The 26550-nt window shown below is 36.6% G+C and overlaps 1 protein-coding gene and 1 pseudogene across 1 annotated transcript in view; both read right to left on the reverse strand.

The window, feature by feature from the left end:
- The window catches only part of LOC134329526 (interferon-induced protein 44-like), a 37717-nt gene extending 27621 nt beyond the window's left edge, over positions 1 to 10096 (reverse strand). The window contains exons 1-3 of the mRNA XM_063010811.1: positions 10074 to 10096; positions 8783 to 8981; positions 8338 to 8481 (exon numbers count right to left, since the gene is read on the reverse strand). Coding sequence (XP_062866881.1) covers positions 8338 to 8481; positions 8783 to 8981; positions 10074 to 10096 — 366 coding nt within the window. The remainder of the gene's footprint in view (positions 1 to 8337; positions 8482 to 8782; positions 8982 to 10073) is intronic.
- Positions 10097 to 20722: 10626 nt separating this feature from the next.
- On the reverse strand, positions 20723 to 25894 carry LOC134329527 (interferon-induced protein 44-like; annotated as a pseudogene).
- Between the last annotated feature and the right edge of the window lie 656 nt (positions 25895 to 26550).

A 26550-nucleotide genomic window follows, 5' to 3' on the forward strand; every position in this document is an offset into this window, starting at 1 on the left:
CTTCTCTCACTCCCAGCCCTGAGCCAACACCCCCTTTTTCCATTGGCCCCCTCGGCCAATTAGCTCCAGCTGCCGCTCATCTGAGGGAATATAAGAGGGCTTATATTTCTCCTTGTTCCATGCTCCTTGTTCCTTGCTCCTTGTTCCTTGTTCCATGCTCCATGCTCCATGCTCCATGCTCCATGCTCCATGCTCCTTGCTCCTTGCTCCTTGCTCCTTGTTCCATGCTCTTTGCTCCTTGTTCCATGCTCCTTGTTCCATGCTCCTTGTTCCTTGTTCCATGCTCCTTGTTCCATGCTCTTTGCTCCTTGTTCCATGCTCCTTGTTCCTTGTTCCATGCTCCTTGTTCCATGCTCTTTGCTCCTTGTTCCATGCTCCTTGTTCCTTGTTCCATGCTCCTTGTTCCATGCTCTTTGCTCCTTGTTTCATGCTCTTTGCTCCTTGTTCCATGCTCTTTGCTCCATGCTCCTTGTTTCATGCTCTTTGCTCCTTGTTCCATGCTCTTTGCTCCTTGTTCCATGCTCTTTGCTCCATGCTCCATGTTCCATGCTCTTTGCTCCGTGCTCCTTGCTACTGTTTTTGATTTGTAGTGTTTCTGTCCATTTACCTGCTTCTTTCTGTTATCCTTGTTTAGCCCAGTCAGCCTTTATGTTATAGCCTGTACCTTAGTCCTTGTGTTAGCTTTTGTCTGTTTGTGTTTGTCTGTTAGCCTAGCTCACTGCGTTAGCTCGGTGCATTAGCTCTTATATCCTCTGTTTAGCCGGTTTAGCCTTTGTTTATTAGCTTGAATTTTGTTTGTGTCCGTTTAGTTCTTGTAGCCCTGTTTATTCCTTGTTAGTCTGTTTAGCCTTTTGTTCTTTAGGATTAGTTCTATCTAGTTCCGTTACCCTCTGTTAAACCATGTTAGCCCTGTTTGTCTTAGTCTTGTTCTTGTCTTGGTGTTTTGTTTTTATTTAATAACTTTGGTTAATACATCTCTGCGAGTGTGTCCGCCCCCTTCTTGTTCGTCATAGCCCATAAAGCGTTACAAGAGCATCTAAATAATCTGCCTAATAAGTTCAATATTTTATCGGAATCCTCTCTACTGAGGCAGCTCTGACCCACTTTTTAAACTATAAGTTAAAACATCATATTTTTAAAATGATTTTATTTCTTAACATTTTTAAGTTGACTGCTTCTAAATCAGCTTCTCAATGCATTTTTATAAACTTTAGCAAACAAGGGGCAATGACTGACTTTTTCTAAAGGTGATGTGTTGAACAGCTTTGTACAGAGCCCCTTAGGGGTCACTAAGGAAAAAAATATGTGAAGAGCAAAATCCGTACCCTCGGTTTAGTAATCCGTACCCTCGGTTTAGTAATCCGTACCCTCGGTTTAGTAATCCGTACCCTCGGTTTAGTAAACCGTACCCTCGGTTTAGTAATCCGTACCCTCGGTTTAGTAAACCGTACGCATGGTTTAGTAATCCGTACCCTCGGTTTAGTAATCCGTACGCATGGTTTAGTAATCCGTACCCTCGGTTTAGTAAACCGTACGCATGGTTTAGTAATCCGTACCCTCGGTTTAGTAATCCGTACGCATGGTTTAGTAATCCGTACCCTCGGTTTAGTAATCCGTACCCTCGGTTTAGTAATCCGTACCCTCGGTTTAGTAATCCGTACCCTCGGTTTAGTAATCCGTACCCTCTGTTTAGTAATCCGTACCCTCGGTTTAGTAATCCGTACCCTCGGTTTAGTAATCCGTACCCTCTGTTTAGTAATCCGTACCCTCGGTTTAGTAATCCGTACCCTCTGTTTAGTAATCCGTACCCTCGGTTTAGTAATCCGTACCCTCGGTTTAGTAAACCGTACGCATGGTTTAGTAATCCGTACCCTCGGTTTAGTAATCCGTACGCATGGTTTAGTAATCCGTACCCTCGGTTTAGTAATCCGTACCCTCGGTTTAGTAATCCGTACCCTCGGATTAGTAATCCGTACCCTCGGTTTAGTAATCCGTACCCTCGGTTTAGTAATCCGTACCCTCGGTTAGTAATCCGTACCCTCGGTTTAGTAAACCGTACGCATGGTTTAGTAATCCGTACCCTCGGTTTAGTAAACCGTACGCATGGTTTAGTAATCCGTACCCTCGGTTTAGTAATCCGTACCCTCGGTTTAGTAAACCGTACTCTCGGTTTAGTAATCCGTACCCTCGGTTTAGTAATCCGTACCCTCGGTTTAGTAAACCGTACTCTCGGTTTAGTAATCCGTACCCTCGGTTTAGTAATCCGTACCCACGGTTTAGTAAACCGTACCCTCGGTTTAGTAATCCGTACCCTCGGTTTAGTAAACCGTACCCTCGGTTTAGTAATCCGTACCCTCGGTTTAGTAATCCGTACCCTCGGTTTAGTAATCCGTACCCTCGGTTTAGTAATCCGTACCCTCGGTTTAGTAATCCGTACCCTCGGTTTAGTAAACCGTACCCTCGGTTTAGTAATCCGTACCCTCGGTTTAGTAAACCGTACGCATGGTTTAGTAATCCGTACCCTCGGTTTAGTAATCCGTACCCTCGGTTTAGTAATCCGTACCCTCGGTTTAGTAATCCGTACCCACGGTTTAGTAATCCGTACCCTCGGTTTAGTAATCCGTACCCTCGGTTTAGTAATCCGTACCCACGGTTTAGTAATCCGTACCCACGGTTTAGTTATCCGTACCCACGGTTTAGTAATCCGTACCCTCGGTTTAGTAATCCGTACCCTCGGTTTAGTATACCGTACCCTCGGTTTAGTAATCCGTACCCTCGGTTTAGTAAACCGTACCCTCGGTTTAGTAATCCGTACCCTCGGTTTAGTAATCCGTACCCTCGGTTTAGTAAACCGTACTCTCGGTTTAGTAATCCGTACCCTCGGTTTAGTAATCCGTACCCTCGGTTTAGTAAACCGTACTCTCGGTTTAGTAATCCGTACCCTCGGTTTAGTAATCCGTACCCACGGTTTAGTAAACCGTACCCTCGGTTTAGTAATCCGTACCCTCGGTTTAGTAAACCGTACGCATGGTTTAGTAATCCGTACCCTCGGTTTAGTAATCCGTACCCTCGGTTTAGTAAACCGTACGCATAGTTTAGTAATCCGTACCCTCGGTTTAGTAATCCGTACCCTCGGTTTAGTAATCCGTACCCTCGGTTTAGTAATCCGTACCCTCGGTTTAGTAATCCGTACCCTCGGTTTAGTAATCCGTACCCTCGGTTTAGTAAACCGTACCCTCGGTTTAGTAATCCGTACCCTCGGTTTAGTAAACCGTACCCTCGGTTTAATAATCCGTACCCTCGGTTTAGTAAACCGTACGCATGGTTTCGTAATCCGTACCCTCGGTTTAGTAAACCGTACCCTCGGTTTAGTAAACCGTACCCTCGGTTTAGTAATCCGTACCCTCGGTTTAGTAAACCGTACGCATGGTTTAGTAATCCGTACCCTCGGTTTAGTAATCCGTACCCTCGGTTTAGTAATCCGTACCCTCGGTTTAGTAAACCGTACGCATGGTTTAGTAATCCGTACCCTCGGTTTAGTAATCCGTACCCTCGGTTTAGTAATCCGTACCCTCGGTTTAGTAAACCGTACGCATGGTTTAGTAATCCGTACCCTCGGTTTAGTAATCCGTACCCTCGGTTTAGTAATCCGTACCCTCGGTTTAGTAATCCGTACCCTCGGTTTAGTAAACCGTACCCTCGGTTTAGTAAACCGTACGCATGGTTTCGTAATCCGTACCCTCGGTTTAGTAATCCGTACCCTCGGTTTAGTAAACCGTACTCTCGGTTTAGTAATCCGTACCCTCGGTTTAGTAATCCGTACCCACGGTTTAGTAATACGTACCCTCGGTTTAGTAATCCGTACCCTCGGTTTAGTAAACCGTACCCTCGGTTTAGTAATCCGTACCCTCGGTTTAGTAAACCGTACCCTCGGTTTAGTAATCCGTACCCTCGGTTTAGTAAACCGTACCCTCGGTTTAGTAATCCGTACCCTCGGTTTAGTAATCCGTACCCTCGGTTTAGTAATCCGTACCCTCGGTTTAGTAATCCGTACCCTCTGTTTAGTAATCCGTACCCTCGGTTTAGTAATCCGTACCCTCGGTTTAGTAATCCGTACCCTCGGTTTAGTAATCCGTACCCTCGGTTTAGTAATCCGTACCCTCGGTTTAGTAAACCGTACCCTCGGTTTAGTAAACCGTACCCTCGGTTTAGTAATCCGTACCCTCGGTTTAGTAAACCGTACGCATGGTTTAGTAATCCGTACCCTCGGTTTAGTAATCCGTACCCTCGGTTTAGTAATCCGTACCCACGGTTTAGTAATCCGTACCCTCGGTTTAGTAATCCGTACCCTCGGTTTAGTAATCCGTACCCACGGTTTAGTAATCCGTACCCACGGTTTAGTTATCCGTACCCACGGTTTAGTAATCCGTACCCTCGGTTTAGTAATCCGTACCCTCGGTTTAGTAATCCGTACCCTCGGTTTAGTAAACCGTACCCTCGGTTTAGTAATCCGTACCCTCGGTTTAGTAACCCGTACCTTCGGTTTAGTAATCCGTACCCCCGGTTTAGTCATCCGTACCCTCGGTTTAGTAAACCGTACCCTCTGTTTAGTAAACCGTACGCATGTTTTAGTAAACCGTACGCATGGTTTAGTAATCCGTACCCTCGGTTTAGTAATCCGTACCCTCTGTTTAGTAATCCGTACCCTCGGTTTAGTAAACCGTACGCATAGTTTAGTAATCCGTACCCTCGGTTTAGTAATCCGTACCCTCGGTTTAGTAATCCGTACCCTCGGTTTAGTAATCCGTACCCTCGGTTTAGTAAACCGTACGCATGGTTTAGTAAACCGTACGCATGGTTTAGTTATCCGTACCCTCGGTTTAGTAATCCGTACCCTCGGTTTAGTAATCCGTACCCTCGGTTTAGTAAACCGTACCCTCGGTTTAGTAATCCGTACCCTCGGTTTAGTAAACCGTACCCTCGGTTTAATAATCCGTACCCTCGGTTTAGTAAACCGTACGCATGGTTTCGTAATCCGTACCCTCGGTTTAGTAAACCGTACCCTCGGTTTAGTAAACCGTACCCTCGGTTTAGTAAACCGTACCCTCGGTTTAGTAATCCGTACCCTCGGTTTAGTAAACCGTACGCATGGTTTAGTAATCCGTACCCTCGGTTTAGTAATCCGTACGCATGGTTTAGTAATCCGTACCCTCGGTTTAGTAATCCGTACCCTCGGTTTAGTAATCCGTACCCACGGTTTAGTAATCCGTACCCACGGTTTAGTAATCCGTACCCACGGTTTAGTAATCCGTACCCACGGTTTAGTAATCCGTACCCTCGGTTTAGTAATCCGTACCCTCGGTTTAGTAATCCGTACCCTCGGTTTAGTAAACCGTACCCTCGGTTTAGTAATCCGTACCCTCGGTTTAGTAAACCGTACCCTCGGTTTAGTAAACCGTACCCTCGGTTTAGTAAACCGTACCCTCGGTTTAGTAATCCGTACCCTCGGTTTAGTAATCTGTAAACTGTACTCTTAGTTTTAAAATCCGACCGCGGTCACGCTATCTGCGCTACAAGTTTTACTGTGCGCCTAAACCCCGTTTTACGGTAATACAGTTGCGAAGCATTGAAGAGGATAAAGCATCTCTTTACTTTTATCTTAATATACAAAACCCAGCTCTGATGCACAAAAATGTGCCAGAAAGAAAAGTTACAACCTATATGTAGATCTAAAAAGTTGGAAATTCAGACCTTCTCTGTTATTTTTTTTTTTCATTTTTAAAAATCACTTTCCTACCTATTTGTTATACATCCTTTTGTTTATACAGTGGGGTCAAAAAGTATTTAGTCAGCCACTGATTGTGCAAGTTCTCCTACTTAGAAAGATGAGAGAGGTCTGTAATTTTCATCATAGCTACACTTCAACTATGAGAGACAAAATGAGAAAAAAAAAATCCAGGAAATCACATTGTAGGATTTTTTAAGAATTTATTTGTAAATTATGGTGGAAAATAAGTATTTGGTCAATAACAAACAAGGAAGATTTCTGGCTCTCACAGACCTGTAACTTCTTCTTTAAGAAGCTCTTCTGTCCTCCACTCGTTACCTGTATTAATGGCACCTGTTTGACCTCGTTATCTGTATAAAAGACACCTGTCCACAGCCTCAAACAGTCAGACTCCAAACTCAACCATGGCCAAGACCAAAGAGCTGTCGAGGGACACCAGGAAGAAAATTGTAGACCTGCACCAGGCTGGGAAGAGTGAATCTACAATAGGCAAGCAGGTTGGTGTGAATAAATCAACTGTGGGAGCAATTGTAAGAAAATGGAAGACATACAAGACCATTGATAATCTCCCTTGGGGTCAAGGTCTCATCCCGTGGGGTCAAAATGATCATGAGAAAGGTGAGCAAAAATCCCAGAACTACACGGAGGGACCTGATGAATGACCTGCAGAGAGCTGGGACCAAAGTAACAAAGGCTACCATCAGTAACACACTACGCCGAGAGGGACTCAAATCCTGCAGTGCCAGGCGTGTCCCCCTGCTTAAGCCAGTACATGTCCAGGCCCATCTGATGTTTGCCAGAGAGCATATGGATGATCCAGAAGAGGATTGGGAGAATATCATGTGGTCAGATGAAACCAAAATGGAACTTTTTGGTAAAAACTCAACTCGTCGTGTTTGGAGGAAGAAGAAGAACCCAAGAACACCATACCTACTGTGAAGCATGGGGTGGAAACATCATGCTTTGGGGCTGTTTTTCTGCAAAGGGGACAGGACGACTGATCCGTGTTAAGGGAAGAATGAACGGGGCCATGTATCGTGAGATTTTAAGCCAAAACCTCCTTCCATCAGTGAGAGCATTGAAGATGGAACGTGGCTGGGTCTTCCAGCATGACGATGATCCCAAACACACCACTCGGGCAACGAAGGAGTGGCTCCGTAAAAAGCATTTCAAGATCCTGGAGTGGCCTAGCCAGTCTCCAGACCTCAACCCCATAGAAAATTTGTGGAGTCCGTGTTGCCCCAAAACATCACTGCTCTAGAGGAGATCTGCATGGAGGAATGGGCCAAAATACCAGCTACAGTGTGTGCAAACCTGGTGAAGACTTACAGGAAACGTTTCACCTCTGTCATTGCCAACAAAGGTCATGTTACAAAGTATTGAGTTGAACTTTTGTTATTGACCAAATACTTATTTTCCACCATCATTTACAAAAAAATTCTTTAAAAATCCTACAATGTGATTTCCTGGATTTTTTTCCCTCATTTTGTCTCTCATAGTTGAAGTGTACCTATGATGAAAATTACAGACCTCTCTCATCTTTCTAAGTAGGAGAACCTGCACAATCAGTGGCTGACTAAATACTTTTTGACCCCACTGTATTTTGACAACATAAGCACATAACATGGTAAAATTATGCAAATGGATAATTTTAAAATTCCATTAAAACAAGTCGAATTGCTATAGACCAATTTTAAAGGTCTAATTAAATAAGCAAATCAAATTATTATCAAATCACCCCATCACACTCTTGAAGAATACTTCTACTTCTACTTACTGTTTTTATGAGGCTCAGACATTTATACTGTACATTTCACTTTACGTTGGTTTGCAATCCTATTATTCTAAATTCCTAAGGTAAAATAATCTCAAAATCACAAGATGAGTACTAGTGTTCTTTGTGATTGTGGGGGTGGCATTTGATAACATTTTGATTTGACTTTTTAATAAGTTTGCTATCCCATCACCCCAGATTACTACAATAAAAATGTCTGAAATGTATTTCATTAATAAAAGAGTTCATGCTCTTAAAGAAAAAAGTGGAGCACTTTGATAACAATTTGATTTGCTTATTTTATTAGACCTTTCAGATTGGTCTATAACAATAATTCCACTTGTTTTAATGGAATTTTAAAATGACCTATTTGCATAATTTTACCATGTTATGTGCTTTTGTTGCCAATATATATATTACCGTAAAACGGGGTTTAGGCGCACAGTAAATCTTGTAGCGCAGATAGCGTGACCGCGGTCTGACTTTAAAACTAAGAGTACAGTTTACAAATCCGTGTGTACGGATTACTAAACCGAGGGTACGTATTTTGCTATTTATATATTTTTTTTCCTTAGTGACCCCTAAGGGGCTCCGTAGCTTTGGGTTATAAATAAATAAAATAACATTTACAAAATGTGTGTAGTATCAGTTTTGTTAAAATATAAACTCAGTGTGACAATTATGGAATAGCAGGGGCAGTTGAAAAGGGGGCAGTTACTTTTTAACACAGCCGTATGTAACCATCTGTTTCAGGATGTCATTGACATTTGCTTACCTTGTATCCCTCCTGGACAAAACCTTTTAAGGCTTCAATGATGTCCTGATGAAGTGTCTCATATGTTTCCTGAAGTCCCATCATATCATTGAAGATAAAAGCCAAGGGGGAACCATCATCTCCTTTAATTTTATATGTTTTATACTGAAAAACAATTTCATATCCATCATTTGGTATTTCTTATTGTCTCTTATTATTTCTTATTATTACTTAGCTTTAATGTGATGTAGTTTTAGCAGATATTTTTGTCCAAAGCGACTTATAATGATGACTAATAAAATGCAAACAATTGAGGGCTAAGGGCCTTGCTCAGGGGCCCAAAATTTACAACTTAATAGAGGAGGTGGGGATTAGAGGACTTTGGTTGTCAAGGACCTGATCAAATCACTATTTGTTAGTACAAAATTATTTGTAAAAGTTTATATTTAAACAGTATTGTACTTACTACTTTGGTAAACGAGTATCCAGCTGTTGAATCAGTAAGAGCATCACAGGTGATTCGTCCTTGGAAAACATTATTTACTGAGTTTATGAAGCTGGATTTTCCTGCTCCAACTGCTCCAACAATCAGGATCCTGATGTTCGGCGCATGTGAGGTTTCAACCTTGAATTGTCTCAGTTTCTTTTGTAAGGCGCCTTTTTCTCTATAATCACCAACAAATTACAGAAGAACAACACACCTTAATGTATCTGACTTACTAACTAAAATGGAAATTATACTTGAGATCCTCAGATCATCTTTGCTAATCAAAGACTCTCAGTCTTTCCTGGATGCAGCTTTTGTACCAAACCATGATTACAATCACCTGTTCACATCACCTGTTTGAAATTGAAAATGTTCAGAATAAACAAAAATGTACTAACCCCCAAGGCATTTTCCTCCATGGCTCATCATATTCTGAAAGAGAAAATAATAACTACCATTTCTGTCATGAATGAAACCAAAGTGTGTAACACATGACGTTAAAATCCCAATAAACAAACAAACAAACAAACAAATACCATGGTCAAAAATTAATAAAATTAATTAATTAACATTAGTAATTATTAAAATGGCAAATAATCACATTAACTCTTTAAAGCATTTTATAGATCTTTGCCAGTTCTAAGCCACTTTAGGTCTGTAGACCATCTAAAACAATTAACCATAAGTACAATGAACAGATATACTTGCAGATTCTGATTTTAAATGACCAGCTTTAAGAGGTATTTTGAATCCTTGCACCTTTAACCCACTGTGTACTTGACTCACCTGGATTTGGTGGTGGTGGTGGTGGTGATGGTGTAGACTGTCCGCCTCCCATTTTACTCAAATCAGTCAGGCTTTAAAAAAATCAGATAAATGTACAATTCTGTAAATAATTTATTTAATAATTTATTAACCTCTTAACTAGTTGCAACACCATTGTTAGCATCAGTGATTGTAACTAAACACCATCTCCAGTATCACATACACTGCTGGCTGGTTTCGCTTTTAGCAAGTTCACTCTAAAATGTAAATAGTTTACAGATATGATTTTTTTCTCTGCTGGATAAACTAATTATTCTTACCACAATTTCTAACAGAGACGCTGTTATTTCTCCCAAATATGTAAAACTTCCTTGATGAGCTTTCACTAAATGTGTGAATTTGCTTGCTGGTAGATTCACAACGGTTCCAAGACTCCACCATCACAGTGAGGTTCACTGGTGTTCTAGAACTTACAATAATGTATTTTGAATTTTTTTCCTGGCACCTTCTGACAGGAGCGTCATACATGGGAAAACGTCAGGGTGATTCTAAGCATCTGACAGGGCACTTCAATTTTTTGGAACATTTAAAAAAATATTTTTTAAACTATTAGCTGTTGTTCTTTAACTTTTCTTGTTTACCAAAAAGCAAACATCATGAGAGCCTCTAAATTGCCCCCTTTGCCAATGTTGGCCCCTAAGCAAGGCCCCTAAACCTAAATTGCTTAAATTGTATCCAGTCATAAAATTGTAAGTCACTGTGGATAAAAGTGTCTGCTGAATGCCACAAATGTAAATGTGCAGAATAATCGTGTTATCAAAAACATAAAAAATAAACTAAAGATAATATAAATAGAGAAAATAGAAAATAGAGGTTGTTAGTCTGCATAGCATTTTATTTTTAAGGGTGTTTGTGGTCCACTGTAATTTTTCACCCATAATTCCTGACTGGCTGCTTAAGTGAGATTTATATTCTACTAGACAAGAGTTCAATTGGCTAAACTAACTGGAGTTTTTACTCAAGTTCACGTCACATTATTTTGGGCAAGATGCTGGCTCAGTGGGTAGCACTGTCGCCTCACAGCAAGAAGGTCCTGGGTTCGATCTGTGTGCAGTTTGCATGTTCTCCCCATGTCTGCGTAGGTTTCCTCTCACAGTACAAAGACGTGAGGTGATTGGAGACACAAAATTGTCCAAGACTGTGTTTGATATTAAACTTGTGAACTGATTCTCGTGTAACGAATAACTACCTAAAAACTAAAACTAATAACTACCTTAGTGTAAAAACATGACATTAAAATCCTAATAATTAAATAAATAAAATAAAAACATGTTGTGTTTAAGAATCTAAAATTATTTAGCAAAATATGCATCAATTAAAGGCAAATAAAAACAGCAATTACTTTTTTAGTCCTGCTTCATTCAGTATCATTTTTTCATCAAAAACTTTATGATGCACCTTTAAAAAAAAAAAAGAAAAAAAAAAAGAATATATATATTCTTATGTAATGTTATGTAATAAGTAAATGTACTCACAGCTTAAGGATGTGCAGGTCTTCTGCAGAAGCTCTCAGTGTTACCTCTTTTATAGATGCACACACACACACTCACTAGCTGCACTTTGTACATCAGTTTTTTTATGTAAACTGAAAGTAAAAATGAATTTCACTTCATGAAACATGATTTAGCTGCTTGTACACAGTCTGTATAAAACGTTTTCACACTTTTGCTGTAATTGGTTTCTGTTAAGCAAGAAAAAATAAACAGAAATCATGTTAGTTATGATTTAACATTAATTATAAAACGGATAGTTCCGGTCCTAAAATCTGATTGTCTGAGCCGCGTTCAAAGCCGTTGTAAAATCCCCGATAAACGCACACCTATGACCACCTCACATCATTCCATATTAATACGATTATAATTAATACGATAATACGAATATTAATAAGAATGCTTTTTGTAAGTGTTTTTGTAAATAAAAACATTTAGAAATTGAACATTGTTGTATTTTATTATATTTTATGTTGACCGCCATTTTATAAAAGTAATAAGCCATGAGAGACCGTGCGTTACTGCTATGATTTTATCACGGGGAAAAACGTTTTAACATCCTTCACAGTGATAAGATCGCAGTAACGCACGGTCTCTCGTGGCTTATTGCTTTATATTAGATATTTTACATGTTTAATATGATCTTATAGTTATGGTATTAAATTATATATTTTCTTATTTAAAATATTAAAGCATTTATTTGTTCTTGTGTTATCAGTCAAATAAACTCTTCGTTTATTTTTCAGGATGTACACACACACACACACACACACACACACACACACATTTCTTGGAAATTGAAACTGAAAGTAACAGCATTTCTTGGAAATTAAAGATAATCTAAATTAATTGTCCTACCCTTGATAACATTAGATTATTTTAATTTGTAGAGCACGCAGTAAACATAATTGGCAGACTGTACTGTATTAGTGACCATAACAACTGATAGAATTATTTACATTTAATTATTTATATTTAAAATACATATTGCACAATACCCAAGCTGCACTGCTTTTATAAATTAGAATAGATAAAAAGCAGGAGGTTTTTGTATATAAATCTCTGGCTTGTAATTATTTTCACTACATTTGAAACCTTCTTTAAATTCAACAGCTACAACCCCATCAAACAACCAGCGTTCTTCCTTTCATTGTGTCCCAGTTTGTTTGTTTATTAGGATTTTAACGTCATGTTTTACACTTTTGGTTACATTCATGACAGGAACGGTAGTTACTCATCACACAAAGCCCATCAGTTCACAAGGTTATATCAAACACGGTCATGGACAATTTTGTGTCTCTAATTCACCTCACTTGCATGTCTTTGGACTGTGGGAGGAAACCGGAGCACCCGGAGGAAACCCATGCAGACACGGGGAGAACATGCAAACTCCACACAGAAAGGACCCGAACTGTCCCACCTGGGGATCAAACCCAGGTCACTTAGCCACCGTGCCGCCCTATTGTGTCCCAGTCAACAAACGTTTGTTTAAAGACTTTTATATGAACACATGGCCTCACTGTAAACTCAACTCATTTAAGATAGTTGTTGCTGACATAAACCTTCATTTGATAAAAAAAAAAAAAAAGTATTTTAAAGCTTATTACAACAGTATTTACTGCCCCCTTATTTTGAAGGGACTGTAATTTTTCCAGTTTGTGTAAGTCCTATTCATTTAATTTATCCTCCAGGCCACCCAATAAGGATGGAGGTCCCTGCCAAGTCTCTTAGTTTTTTCCTGTAATTTTAAGGGAGTTTTTTCTTGGTTTGCTCAACAGGGGTTTTTGGTCTGTCTGTCCTGAATTCTGTTGAGTTGCTTTGAGACGATGTCTATTGTAAAAAGCTCTATGTGAATACATTTGGCTTGACTTAATATTGTGAAAGATACCAGAGTTGTTTTATAGCGATAATGTTAATAAACTCTGATGTGTATCTAAATCTACAAAATATAGAAATTGTTTGGGAGACAATTTTAAATATTTGTATATTTGTTAAAGACTTATTGTTCAGTGTTTCATAGCAGAAACAAAAATCCTTGAATTATTCTTGAATTGTTGCTCATAATAATGAAGTATTGATGCACTGGGCCGAGTTCTGGGTTTTGTCTGATAATTTGCTGGGACGATTAATGACGAGGATGTGAAGGCTTGGATTGCTTTTACCAGCTAAACAACAGCTCTGTGTTTATTGCGTGCATCAAAACTGTTTACGTCTGTAAAACATCCTAAACCAAAGTAAAGCTTTTTGTATTGTTAGTCAAATAAAATGACTAGTGTTTTTTAGGATGTGCACCTCAGTCTGATTTATACTGTAAGATCTTTAGCATCATGCACCACAAACACACACTCACAGAGGGTAAAGTGGTACATCATTTCATTTACAGCATTAACAGCATTTCTTGTAAACTGAAAGTAAAAGTATCAGCATTTCTTGTTAATTAAAAAAGTAAAAAAATTATTTAGCTGTGATGTGCAGTGAAGTCCATGGTTGGTTGGTCTATCAGAGACAGATTTACAGATATATGATTTCAACAGAGTAGCTTACATTTACCATTACCTATAATTTATAATAAGATACAGATTTATCCAGATGTGCCACCTATAGTTTATAATAAGATACAGATCTATCCAGATGTGCTACCTATAGTTTATAATAAGATACATATCTATCCAGATGTGCTACCTATAGTTTATAATAAGATACAGATTTATCCAGATGTGCTACCTATAGTTTATAATAAGATACAGATTTATCCAGATGTGCTACCTATAGTTTATAATAAGATACAGATGTATCCAGATGTGCTACCTATAGTTTATAATAAGATACAGATTTATCCAGATGTGCTACCTATAGTTTATAATAAGATACAAATTTATCCAGATGTGCTAGCTATAGTTTATAATAAGATACAGATTCATCCAGATGTGCTACCTATAGTTTATAATAAGATACAGATTTATCCAGATGTGCTACCTGTAGTTTATAATAAGATACAGATCTATCCAGATGTGCTACCTATAGTTTATAATAAGATACAGATGTATCCAGATGTGCTACCTATAGTTTATAATAAGTTACAGATTTATCCAGATGTGCTACCTATAGTTTATAATAAAATACAAATTAATCCAGATGTGCTACCTATAGTTTATAATAAAATACAAATTTATCCAGATGTGCTACCTATAGTTTATAATAAGATACAGATTTATCCAGATGTGCTACCTATAGTTTATAATAAGATACAGATTTATCCAGATGTGCTACCTATAGTTTATAATAAGATACAGATTTATCCAGATGTGCTACCTATAGTTTATAATAAGATACAGATTTATCCAGATGTGCTACCTATAGTTTATGATAAGATACATATGTATCCAGGTGTGCTACCTATAGTTTATAATAAGATACAGATCTATCCAGATGTGCTACCTATAGTTTATAATAAGATACAGATTTATCCAGATGTGCTACCTATAGTTTATAATAAGATACAGATCTATCCAGATGTGCTACCTATAGTTTATAATAAGATACATATTTATCCAGATGTGCTACCTATAGTTTATAATAAGATACAGATTTATCCAGATGTGCTACCTATAGTTTATAATAAGATACAGATGTATCCAGATGTGCTACCTATAGTTTATAATAAGATACAGATGTATCCAGATGTGCTACCTATAGTTTATAATAAGATACAGATTTATCCAGATGTGCTACCTATAGTTTATAATAAGATACAAATTTATCCAGATGTGCTAGCTATAGTTTATAATAAGATACAGATTCATCCAGATGTGCTACCTATAGTTTATAATAAGATACAGATTCATCCAGATGTGCTACCTGTAGTTTATAATAAGATACAGATGTATCCAGATGTGCTACCTATAGTTTATAATAAGATACAGATTTATCCAGATGTGCTACCTATAGTTTATAATAAGATACAAATTTATCCAGATGTGCTAGCTATAGTTTATAATAAGATACAGATTCATCCAGATGTGCTACCTATAGTTTATAATAAGATACAGATTTATCCAGATGTGCTACCTATAGTTTATAATAAGTTACAGATTTATCCAGATGTGCTACCTATAGTTTATAATAACATACAAATTAATCCAGATGTGCTACCTATAGTTTATAATAAAATACAAATTTATCCAGATGTGCTACCTATAGTTTATAATAAGATACAGATTTATCCAGATGTGCTACCTATAGTTTATAATAAGATACAAATTTATCCAGATGTGCTAGCTATAGTTTATAATAAGATACAGATCTATCCAGATGTGCTACCTATAGTTTATAATAAGATACAGATTTATCCAGATGTGCTACCTATAGTTTATAATAAGTTACAGATTTATCCAGATGTGCTACCTATAGTTTATAATAAAATACAAATTAATCCAGATGTGCTACCTATAGTTTATAATAAAATACAAATTTATCCAGATGTGCTACCTATAGTTTATAATAAGATACAGATTTATCCAGATGTGCTACCTATAGTTTATAATAAGATACAGATTTATCCAGATGTGCTACCTATAGTTTATAATAAGATACAGATTTATCCAGATGTGCTACCTATAGTTTATAATAAGATACAGATTTATCCAGATGTGCTACCTATAGTTTATAATAAGATACAGATTTATCCAGATGTGCTACCTATAGTTTATAATAAGATACAGATTTATCCAGATGTGCTACCTATAGTTTATAATAAAATACAAATTTATCCAGATGTGCTACCTATAGTTTATAATAAGATACAGATTTATCCAGATGTGCTACCTATAGTTTATAATAAGATACAGATTTATCCAGATGTGCTACCTATAGTTTATAATAAGATACAGATTTATCCAGATGTGCTACCTATAGTTTATGATAAGATACATATGTATCCAGGTGTGCTACCTATAGTTTATAATAAGATACAGATCTATCCAGATGTTCTACCTATAGTTTATAATAAGATACAGATTTATCCAGATGTGCTACCTATAGTTTATGATAAGATACATATGTATCCAGGTGTGCTACCTATAGTTTATAATAAGATACAGATCTATCCAGATGTGCTACCTATAGTTTATAATAAGATACAGATTTATCCAGATGTGCTACCTATAGTTTATAATAAGATACAGATCTATCCAGATGTGCTACCTATAGTTTATAATAAGATACATATTTATCCAGATGTGCTACCTATAGTTTATAATAAGATACAGATTTATCCAGATGTGCTACCTATAGTTTATAATAAGATACAGATGTATCCAGATGTGCTACCTATAGTTTATAATAAGATACAGATGTATCCAGATGTGCTACCTATAGTTTATAATAAGATACAGATTTATCCAGATGTGCTACCTATAGTTTATAATAAGATACAAATTTATCCAGATGTGCTAGCTATAGTTTATAATAAGATACAGATTCATCCAGATGTGCTACCTATAGTTTATAATAAGATACAGATTCATCCAGATGTGCTACCTGTAGTTTATAATAAGATACAGATGTATCCAGATGTGCTACCTATAGTTTATAATAAGATACAGATTTATCCAGATGTGCTACCTATAGTTTATAATAAGATACAAATTTATCCAGATGTGCTAGCTATAGTTTATAATAAGATACAGATCTATCCAGATGTGCTACCTATAGTTTATAATAAGATACAGATTTATCCAGATGTGCTACCTATAGTTTATAATAAGTTACAGATTTATCCAGATGTGCTACCTATAGTTTATAATAAAATACAAATTAATCCAGATGTGCTACCTATAGTTTATAATAAAATACAAATTTATCCAGATGTGCTACCTATAGTTTATAATAAGATACAGATTTATCCAGATGTGCTACCTATAGTTTATAATAAGATACAGATTTATCCAGATGTGCTACCTATAGTTTATAATAAGATACAGATTTATCCAGATGTGCTACCTATAGTTTATAATAAGATACAGATTTATCCAGATGTGCTACCTATAGTTTATGATAAGATACATATGTATCCAGGTGTGCTACCTATAGTTTATAATAAGATACAGATCTATCCAGATGTGCTACCTATAGTTTATAATAAAATACAAATTAATCCAGATGTGCTACCTATAGTTTATAATAAAATACAAATTTATCCAGATGTGCTACCTATAGTTTATAATAAGATACAAATTCATCCAGATGTGCTAGCTATAGTTTATAATAAGATACAGATCTATCCAGATGTGCTACCTATAGTTTATAATAAGATACAGATTTATCCAGATGTGCTACCTATAGTTTATAATAAGTTACAGATTTATCCAGATGTGCTACCTATAGTTTATAATAAAATACAAATTAATCCAGATGTGCTACCTATAGTTTATAATAAAATACAAATTTATCCAGATGTGCTACCTATAGTTTATAATAAGATACAGATTTATCCAGATGTGCTACCTATAGTTTATAATAAGATACAGATTTATCCAGATGTGCTACCTATAGTTTATAATAAGATACAGATTTATCCAGATGTGCTACCTATAGTTTATAATAAGATACAGATTTATCCAGATGTGCTACCTATAGTTTATGATAAGATACATATGTATCCAGGTGTGCTACCTATAGTTTATAATAAGATACAGATCTATCCAGATGTTCTACCTATAGTTTATAATAAGATACAGATTTATCCAGATGTGCTACCTATAGTTTATGATAAGATACATATGTATCCAGGTGTGCTACCTATAGTTTATAATAAGATACAGATCTATCCAGATGTGCTACCTATAGTTTATAATAAGATACAGATTTATCCAGATGTGCTACCTATAGTTTATAATAAGATACAGATTTATCCAGATGTGCTACCTATAGTTTATAATAAGATACAGATTTATCCAGATGTGCTACCTATAGTTTATAATAAGATACAGATTTATCCAGATGTGCTACCTATAGTTTATAATAAGATACAGATTTATCCAGATGTGCTACCTATAGTTTATGATAAGATACATATGTATCCAGGTGTGCTACCTATAGTTTATAATAAGATACAGATCTATCCAGATGTTCTACCTATAGTTTATAATAAGATACAGATTTATCCAGATGTGCTACCTATAGTTTATGATAAGATACATATGTATCCAGGTGTGCTACCTATAGTTTATAATAAGATACAGATCTATCCAGATGTGCTACCTATAGTTTATAATAAGATACAGATTTATCCAGATGTGCTACCTATAGTTTATAATAAGATACAGATCTATCCAGATGTGCTACCTATAGTTTATAATAAGATACAAATTTATCCAGATGTGCTAGCTATAGTTTATAATAAGATACAGATCTATCCAGATGTGCTACCTATAGTTTATAATAAGATACAGATTTATCCAGATGTGCTACCTATAGTTTATAATAAGTTACAGATTTATCCAGATGTGCTACCTATAGTTTATAATAAAATACAAATTAATCCAGATGTGCTACCTATAGTTTATAATAAAATACAAATTTATCCAGATGTGCTACCTATAGTTTATAATAAGATACAGATTTATCCAGATGTGCTACCTATAGTTTATAATAAGATACAGATTTATCCAGATGTGCTACCTATAGTTTATAATAAGATACAGATTTATCCAGATGTGCTACCTATAGTTTATAATAAGATACAGATTTATCCAGATGTGCTACCTATAGTTTATGATAAGATACATATGTATCCAGGTGTGCTACCTATAGTTTATAATAAGATACAGATCTATCCAGATGTTCTACCTATAGTTTATAATAAGATACAGATTTATCCAGATGTGCTACCTATAGTTTATAATAAGATACAGATCTATCCAGATGTGCTACCTATAGTTTATAATAAGATACAGATTTATCCAGATGTGCTACCTATAGTTTATAATAAGATACAAATTCATCCAGATGTGCTACCTATAGTTTATAATATTACATAGATCTATATTGTTACCTATAGTGTCTAATAAGATTCACATCTATAGAGCTGCCTGTAGTTTATAATAAGACATACACTATATTGCCAAAAGTATTCACTCACCCATCCAAATCATTGAATTCAGGTGTTCCAATCACTTCCATGGCCACAGGTGTATAAAACCAAGCACCTCGGCATGCAGACTGCTTCTACACACATTAATGAAAGCTCAGGAGCTCAGTGAATTCCAGCGTGGTACTGTGATGCCACCAGAGCAACAAGTCCAGTCGTTAAATTTCCTCAATACTAAATATTCCACAGTCGACTGTCAGTGGTATTATAACAAAGTGGAAGCGATTGGTAACAAAGTGTTAGGCCACGTAAAATGACAGAGCGGGTCAGTGGATGCTGAGGAACATAGTGCACAGAGGTCACCAACTTTCTGCAGAGTCGATCGCTACAGACCTCCAAACTTCATGTGGCCTTCAGATTAGCTGAAGAACAGTGTGTAGAGCTTCATGGAATGGGTTTCCATGGCCAAGCAGCTGCATCCAAGCCTCACATCGCCAAGCGCAATGCAAAGCGTCGGATGCAGTGGTGTAAAACATGCCGCCACTGGACTCTAGAGCAGTGGAGACGTGTTCTCTGGAGTGACGAATCACGCTTCTCCGTCTGGTGATCCGATGGACGAGTCAGGGTTTGGCGGTTGCCAGGAGAACGGTACCTGTCTGACTGTATTGTGCCGAGTGTAAAGTGTGGTGGAGGGGGGATTATGGTGTGGGGGTGTTTTTCAGGAGTTGGGCTCGGCCCCTTAGTTCCAGTGAAAGGAACTCTTAATGCTTCAGCACACCAAGAGATTTTGGACAATTTCATGCTCCCAACTTTGTTCCAACATGACTGTGCACCAGTGCACAAAGCACAAGGTCCATAAAGACGTGGATGAGTGAGTTTGGTGTGGAAGAACTTGACTGGCCTGCACAGAGTCCTGACCTCAACCCGATAGAACACCTTTGGGATGAATTAGAGCGGAGACTGTGAGCCAGACCTTCTCGTCCAATATCAGTGTCTGACGTCACAAATGTGCTTCTGGAGGAATGGTCAAAAATTCCCATAAACACACTCCTAAACCTTGTGGAAAGCCTTCCCAGAAGAGTTGAAGCTGTAAAGGGTGTCAAGTTCATATGCGTGTGAAGGCAGACGAGTGAATACTTTTGACAATATACTATATTTAAATAGCGCGATTTCTCTTGTGAGGTCGTTTAAAACATCTTGTCCGATTTTATTTGACACACTTTGTGAGATCATGTGTCGGAATGTAAGATAAGATTCTTTTACACCAGACCTGTCAGTACATCAACGTGTCGTGTCACGTCACCAATCACAAAACACATCAACACAATAGTGTCAATATTACGTCTATATAAAACACGATTTGAAAAGTGATAAAGGACACGTAGGTGCATTTAGTGGCCAGAACAAAGACAGCAAAATGGAATTTTCATTCTTTAATTAAAAACACAGGAAAACATCTTTGTTATTGTTCCTAATCTGTTAGCATCCATGCTAGATGCTATACTATGTCAGCATAGTTTTGTTTCATTATATAATTGTAGTACTATTGTAGTGTTTCTATTACCAACAAATAATAAACGTTGCTGTATAAACTGATCAGAAGATATTTAAATAAGCATCAGACTTGAATGGTTGTATATGCTGATGTCTATAAAGACACAGCAAAGATGTGATGGGATCTCAAGAGTCTTCACTCAGGTTTATTACTGCGGGCTCTTCTCTTCTGTGCATCATTGGCGATGTTCACGATCTGATCGAGTGCTTTGAGGATCAGAACATCGATGTCATTTTTTTGTGTCCATCTCCTCGTGGTAGTTCTTCACAGGAAAGATGTGATTCATTGGAATACCCACCAGATTACTGCACTCCTGCATCTGGTAAAACAAGCAAATATAAAGAATATTTGATTTTAGTTAGTTGTTTTGAAGCCACAGTTGTCTGCAAATTTAGACAGTAATACAATACAAATATTTAAAATATAAAAATAATTTTTAGAAAAAATACATTTTATTTGCTGCAGTTTTTAGATTTTACCCAGAAATATCTTTGCCTTTACTTATCCAGGTTTTTAGTATCCAGTAAAAACTGGATACTATTAATATTGAATTAAATTAAGCTAATTTGTTTTATACAGTAAGATGAAACAACAAATGTACCTTATACACCTTCTAAATAAAAGTTACCTTTTCTTTGATCTTCTTGCTGGTGTAGATCTTTCTGATGTTATTTTTAACCAGTGGACAGGCCTGATCTGGTTTAGTCATGATGAGCACTTGAGGAATTTCTGGAGAAAATAAAATAATATTTAATACAGGCTTAATTACAGTTAAAGTAAAGTACAGTTAAATTAAAACTTTACATGGGAGAGACGTTTAACTATATGGCCTAAAATAATCAAGTAATTATCAGTTCTGGACACCCCACTGCAAATCCATCAGTATTAATATGAAGTTACATTAACTTTTTTTTTACTAGCAGTCAAACAAACCCTGTTTATGGGCACAGAGACATCCCCAACTGTAGTCAGTTGTAATCACTAATGAGAAATTAGAATGCCATGCCACAAAGTTAAATGGAATTATAATAACTATACAACTTAGATAAGATATTTTAGATATTAAGATATTTTAACATTAAGTCACAGAAATACATCATCAAAATCTCAAGACTGTCATGACGTAGCTGCTCTTAAATGTGTAAAGTTTTAACTGTATGATTAACTATTTAAAAATTCATATTACATTTTATACTTAGTATACAAAACTTACTCAGTTTTGAAGCCTCGTCACGGATGTACTTCATCTTATTGATCATTTTTTGGTCAATTTGTGAAATTGTGTCTCCTGCCAGAATGTTGACCAAACAGAAGATCTGATCTTCTAATTTAGGGCTGCTTTTGTAGTCATCTGGTGACAGGGGGGACGCAGGATTAAACTAGATATTTACATGAGAAAACAAATATTTATCAGTCAAAAATCTGTTTAATCAAAAACTTGTTGAACATTCTACAAAACCATTAGAATGAATATGGAGTTGCCTCAGCGCATCCCTTCCTTTGCAGCTATAATAGCTTTCAGTCTGCTGGGTCTATAGTCTAATGTTATTGTAAAATAGTTCAAATATAAATAAAGTAAAGCTATAAAAATATAGTGAGATGATAAAAACAAAGATTACAGGTGACTGGATTGGATTGGAGAATTTATTGGCATGATCGTTGGTTCCCACAGCAGAGGAATAGAACCAGCTGGTTTCGAGCCATCAGACTGCTGAACAGCAATAAACAAGCAAACCCCTCATAATCAATAAAGTGATCTCCACCATACAGAATTCTCCACCATACACACTCCATACAACCAATTCTGCACTCTGCACTTTACCCACTTGAACTACTGTATTCACCACACCTGCACACATACAATGTATAACTCATATCTTGTATAATAACTGTACATCTCAAACTTATTATTCCAAATTTTATATATTTATTCACATTTCATAATTTTTGTACATCTGTACATAAAGAGTCTTTAATCAATACCTGTATATATTGAACAAATGGTGCTTGTTTTATGTAAGTTTTATGTAAGTTAATGTGTATATTTTTGTAATTAATGTGGATTGAAACTGTGAAGGACTGAGCACCTAAGATTTTCACTCACCTTTCACACCTGTGTTAATGTGACGTGACAATAAAGTGATTTGATTTGATAGCTGAAGAACCATAAACAGATGCTATGGCCCTATCTTTATACTGCTCTGGTCACATGACATCCATTCTGTCAAGTGTCAAGTGGGGTTTCTTATCTAGTTTCAACAGCTTTATGACAGCTGTTATAATATAAATTATAATTGGGCATTACAATATTGGTCTAAAACATTTTGGAGTTAGGCCAAACCGCCACATGGCATAAAAAACGGTTAGAACTGGCTGAGCGGAAGCCTGGAACAAAAGGCATACCTTATATGGAGTAGTACTACACCTGGCCACTAGGGGGGGGGGGGTAAACTATAAATAACAGCTGCGCGCTCTACTCGAGGGCTGTCGGATTCTTCACTTAGACGGAGAGGCTTCAGAACGCAGCTGCTTGTGACCTGGAAGACGAACCAACCTTTTCTGAATAAAACTTTTAAAGGACGTCACCTTGCCTCCTGATGAATTCGGATCGATTCTAACAAAAGATAATAATAATAATAATAATAATACATTTTATTTATATAGCGCTTTTCAAGATACTCAAAGACGCTTTACATAAGACAAATAATGAAAACAAATACGTACATACACCATACAAATCATAGTACAAAATCAAAATAGTACATCAACATCAAGAATAATTAAGATATAAACAAAGAGAGCAGCATAAGACAGTTCATTAAAAATTAGCTAAATTATGAGAGAACAACAAAAATAGAACAATTTCTTAAAATTAGACAGAAACAGGACAGATTCACATGCAATCAGGAAACTGAAAACTTTACAAGTTTTAGGATCTAGGACTTCACATTTCTGTCGTGATCTAAGTATAAAAACTATTAAAAAGAATAGCAAAAATAAAAGCATTTATTTCGTGTTGTTACAAGTTAAATGCCATTTTGAATATATGAGTTTTGAGAAGTGACTTGAATTTGGACAGGTCAGGACAATCTCGTAGGTGTTTGGGGAGAGAATTCCATAAAGATGGAGCAGCTATGGAAAAGGCCCTGTCACCCCAGGTCCGGTGCTTGGTCCTAGAGGGTATGGACAGTAGGTTAGCCTCAGAAGAGCGAAGGCTACGGGAGGGAATGTGCTGATGGAGCAGGTCGGTGAGGTAGGATGGGGCCTGATAATAGAGAGCTTTGTGAGTGAATAGAAGAATTTTGAATTGAATGCGTTGAGCAACGGGAAGCCAATGAAGTTTTTGGAGAACAGGTGTAATATGATCACGGGAGCGAGTATGAGTAAGGAGGCGAGCAGCTGAATTCTGGATATACTGAAGTTTTATTTTAGGATTTTGTTAGATGTACCATAAAGGATGCTATTGCAATAATCAATTCTGGATGTAATAAAAGCATGAATCAAGGTTTCGGCGGCAGAAAAGGAGAGTGATGGACGTAGACGTGCTATGTTTTTTAGATGAAAGAAAGCAGTTTTGGTGATGTGATTTACATGGCGGTCAAAAGAGAGGTTGCTATCAAAAATTACACCAAGATTTCGGATGTTAGAAGACGGAGACAACGTGTCATTATCAATGGTAATTTGAAAATTTGTTGTCGTTTTTGCCAGGGTTGTAGGACCTACGATGATCATATCAGATTTTTCACAGTTTAATTTGAGGAAATTAGCTTTCATCCACAATTTCATTTCAGTGATGCAAAAGATCCACGATTAATGACAGATGTTGCTTATCTCTGTACTTTAGACACCCATCCACATCTCAAGCTGCCACAAAAGGACTTAACAACTACAACTATTTAGTGCACAAGCAGCAAAATACTAATATTCAGTTGATATTAAACATAATATCTAATTTTTCCATAACAAAATGATTTTAAGGTTTTATGCTCTAAAACAGCACTGATATAAAAAATTTACCATCAGAAACATGGAGTTAACAGCGCTACAAGGAACTGTTTATTATTGTGTTGTAATTGTAGATTAGAATATCACACTTCTTACTTTGTATCCCTCTGTGACCAAGTCTTTTAGTGCTGATACCAGGTCCTGTTGGTGTGCTCCTCTTCCTTCTTCATCCTCAAGTCCCATGATGTCATTAAAGATGAAAGGTAAATCAGAACCGTCCTCGTCTTCAATATAATGAGTTTCATACTGTAATACAGATAAACATGAGATTATATTATTTCCTCTAATTCTCTACTGTGTAGAACATTTTTCATGTTTCTCACTTAAACAATTCTTCATCGTATCTTTATTCTTCTATGTGTAAAGTCACACTTTTCAGTAGAAAGTAACAGTTTTACATCCAAACTGAATTGCTATTATTTAATACATTTAAATAAAACATTTTGCAGTGATGTGGTCTTGATCTTCATACCAATAATCAGCTCAACATTTGCTCCAGTTTACTTTTTAATTAAAATCATTAATGATAACATCAGGACTCACTTCCTTTGTAAAACTTGTTCCAGATGTTGTAGCAACAAGAGCACCGCTGGTGATTCTTCCTTGAAAAACATTGTTGATTGAGTTGATGAAGCTGGATTTTCCTGCTCCAACTGGTCCAACAATCAGGATCCTGATATACGGAACATCTGAACGACTGAGCTTGAACCTCCTCAGTTTCTGTTCTAAAGCATCTTTGTCTCTATAAAATACAAAACATTGTTTAAATGTGTGTAAAACAAGGTGGCAAGCTGTAATATTAGGGAACAGCGGTGGTACTTAATTTTAGCCAAGAGACTTTAGGTTTTAATACCAACACACTGGCCGGCAACCTTACCTACTAAGTGTACAATGACTTAGCAGCACACAGCTTCTCTAAAATAGCCTCAAATAATGTCCAATAAAGTGAACAAAGGTAATCAACCTAGCCATTAATTACCAATTTGTACAGAATGAACTGGGTGCTAATATTTATCATTTTGTTCTAAATGTTTTGATCTTATACAAAGTTCTGTAAATGATTTAACTATTATAGATTGTTTATTTATAAATACTAATATACTCACTCCCAGCGCATTTTCCTCCATGGCTGGTCGAATTCTGAAAGAGAAAATCATCCAAATCATGAATTGATTTAAAACTTGTACCAGAGAGTGAAATCTTCAGTCTTCAGTATTCAGTGGTTACCCAATTTACAATCACGCCACCTCTGTAAATAATTCCCCAGTTTAAAGGCCCCCTTAATGTGTAACTCAATACAGTTCAAGGGTTTACATACATTTCATGGGACATGTACATATTACTTGGCCAAAAGTATGTGGACAGTCCTCCTAATTATTTCATATGTTTAAGCCAGATGTGTTTATGCCAGGTGTTAAACTTGCTGCTGGTGGTGGAGGTATACAATAAACAAAAAAATGTTTATTGTATTTCTGTATTTTTGTAGGCCCCTTTTCTTTTCTATTTTAGTAATTCCTAATTTCCTATTGCAATTCTTTTGCTGATTGCATCACATCCACACCAACCAGTGTCAAGTTCCACACAAAGCCATGTCACATACTGAACTCCCCCACCACTTGTGCCGAGAGGGCACTGAGAGGGAAACCTCAAAATTGTGGCCACTGGATGCCCGGCCAGGATGGTAGCACTACAGAGATTTGAACTTGTGAGCTTGTGCTATCTGCACTAGTTAGTCAGCATAATAGGCTGCTGACTGATAATAATGTTGCTGTAATTTTTACTA

This window comes from Trichomycterus rosablanca, chromosome 15, assembly GCF_030014385.1.
Source record: "Trichomycterus rosablanca isolate fTriRos1 chromosome 15, fTriRos1.hap1, whole genome shotgun sequence".
Taxonomy (NCBI): domain Eukaryota; kingdom Metazoa; phylum Chordata; class Actinopteri; order Siluriformes; family Trichomycteridae; genus Trichomycterus; species Trichomycterus rosablanca.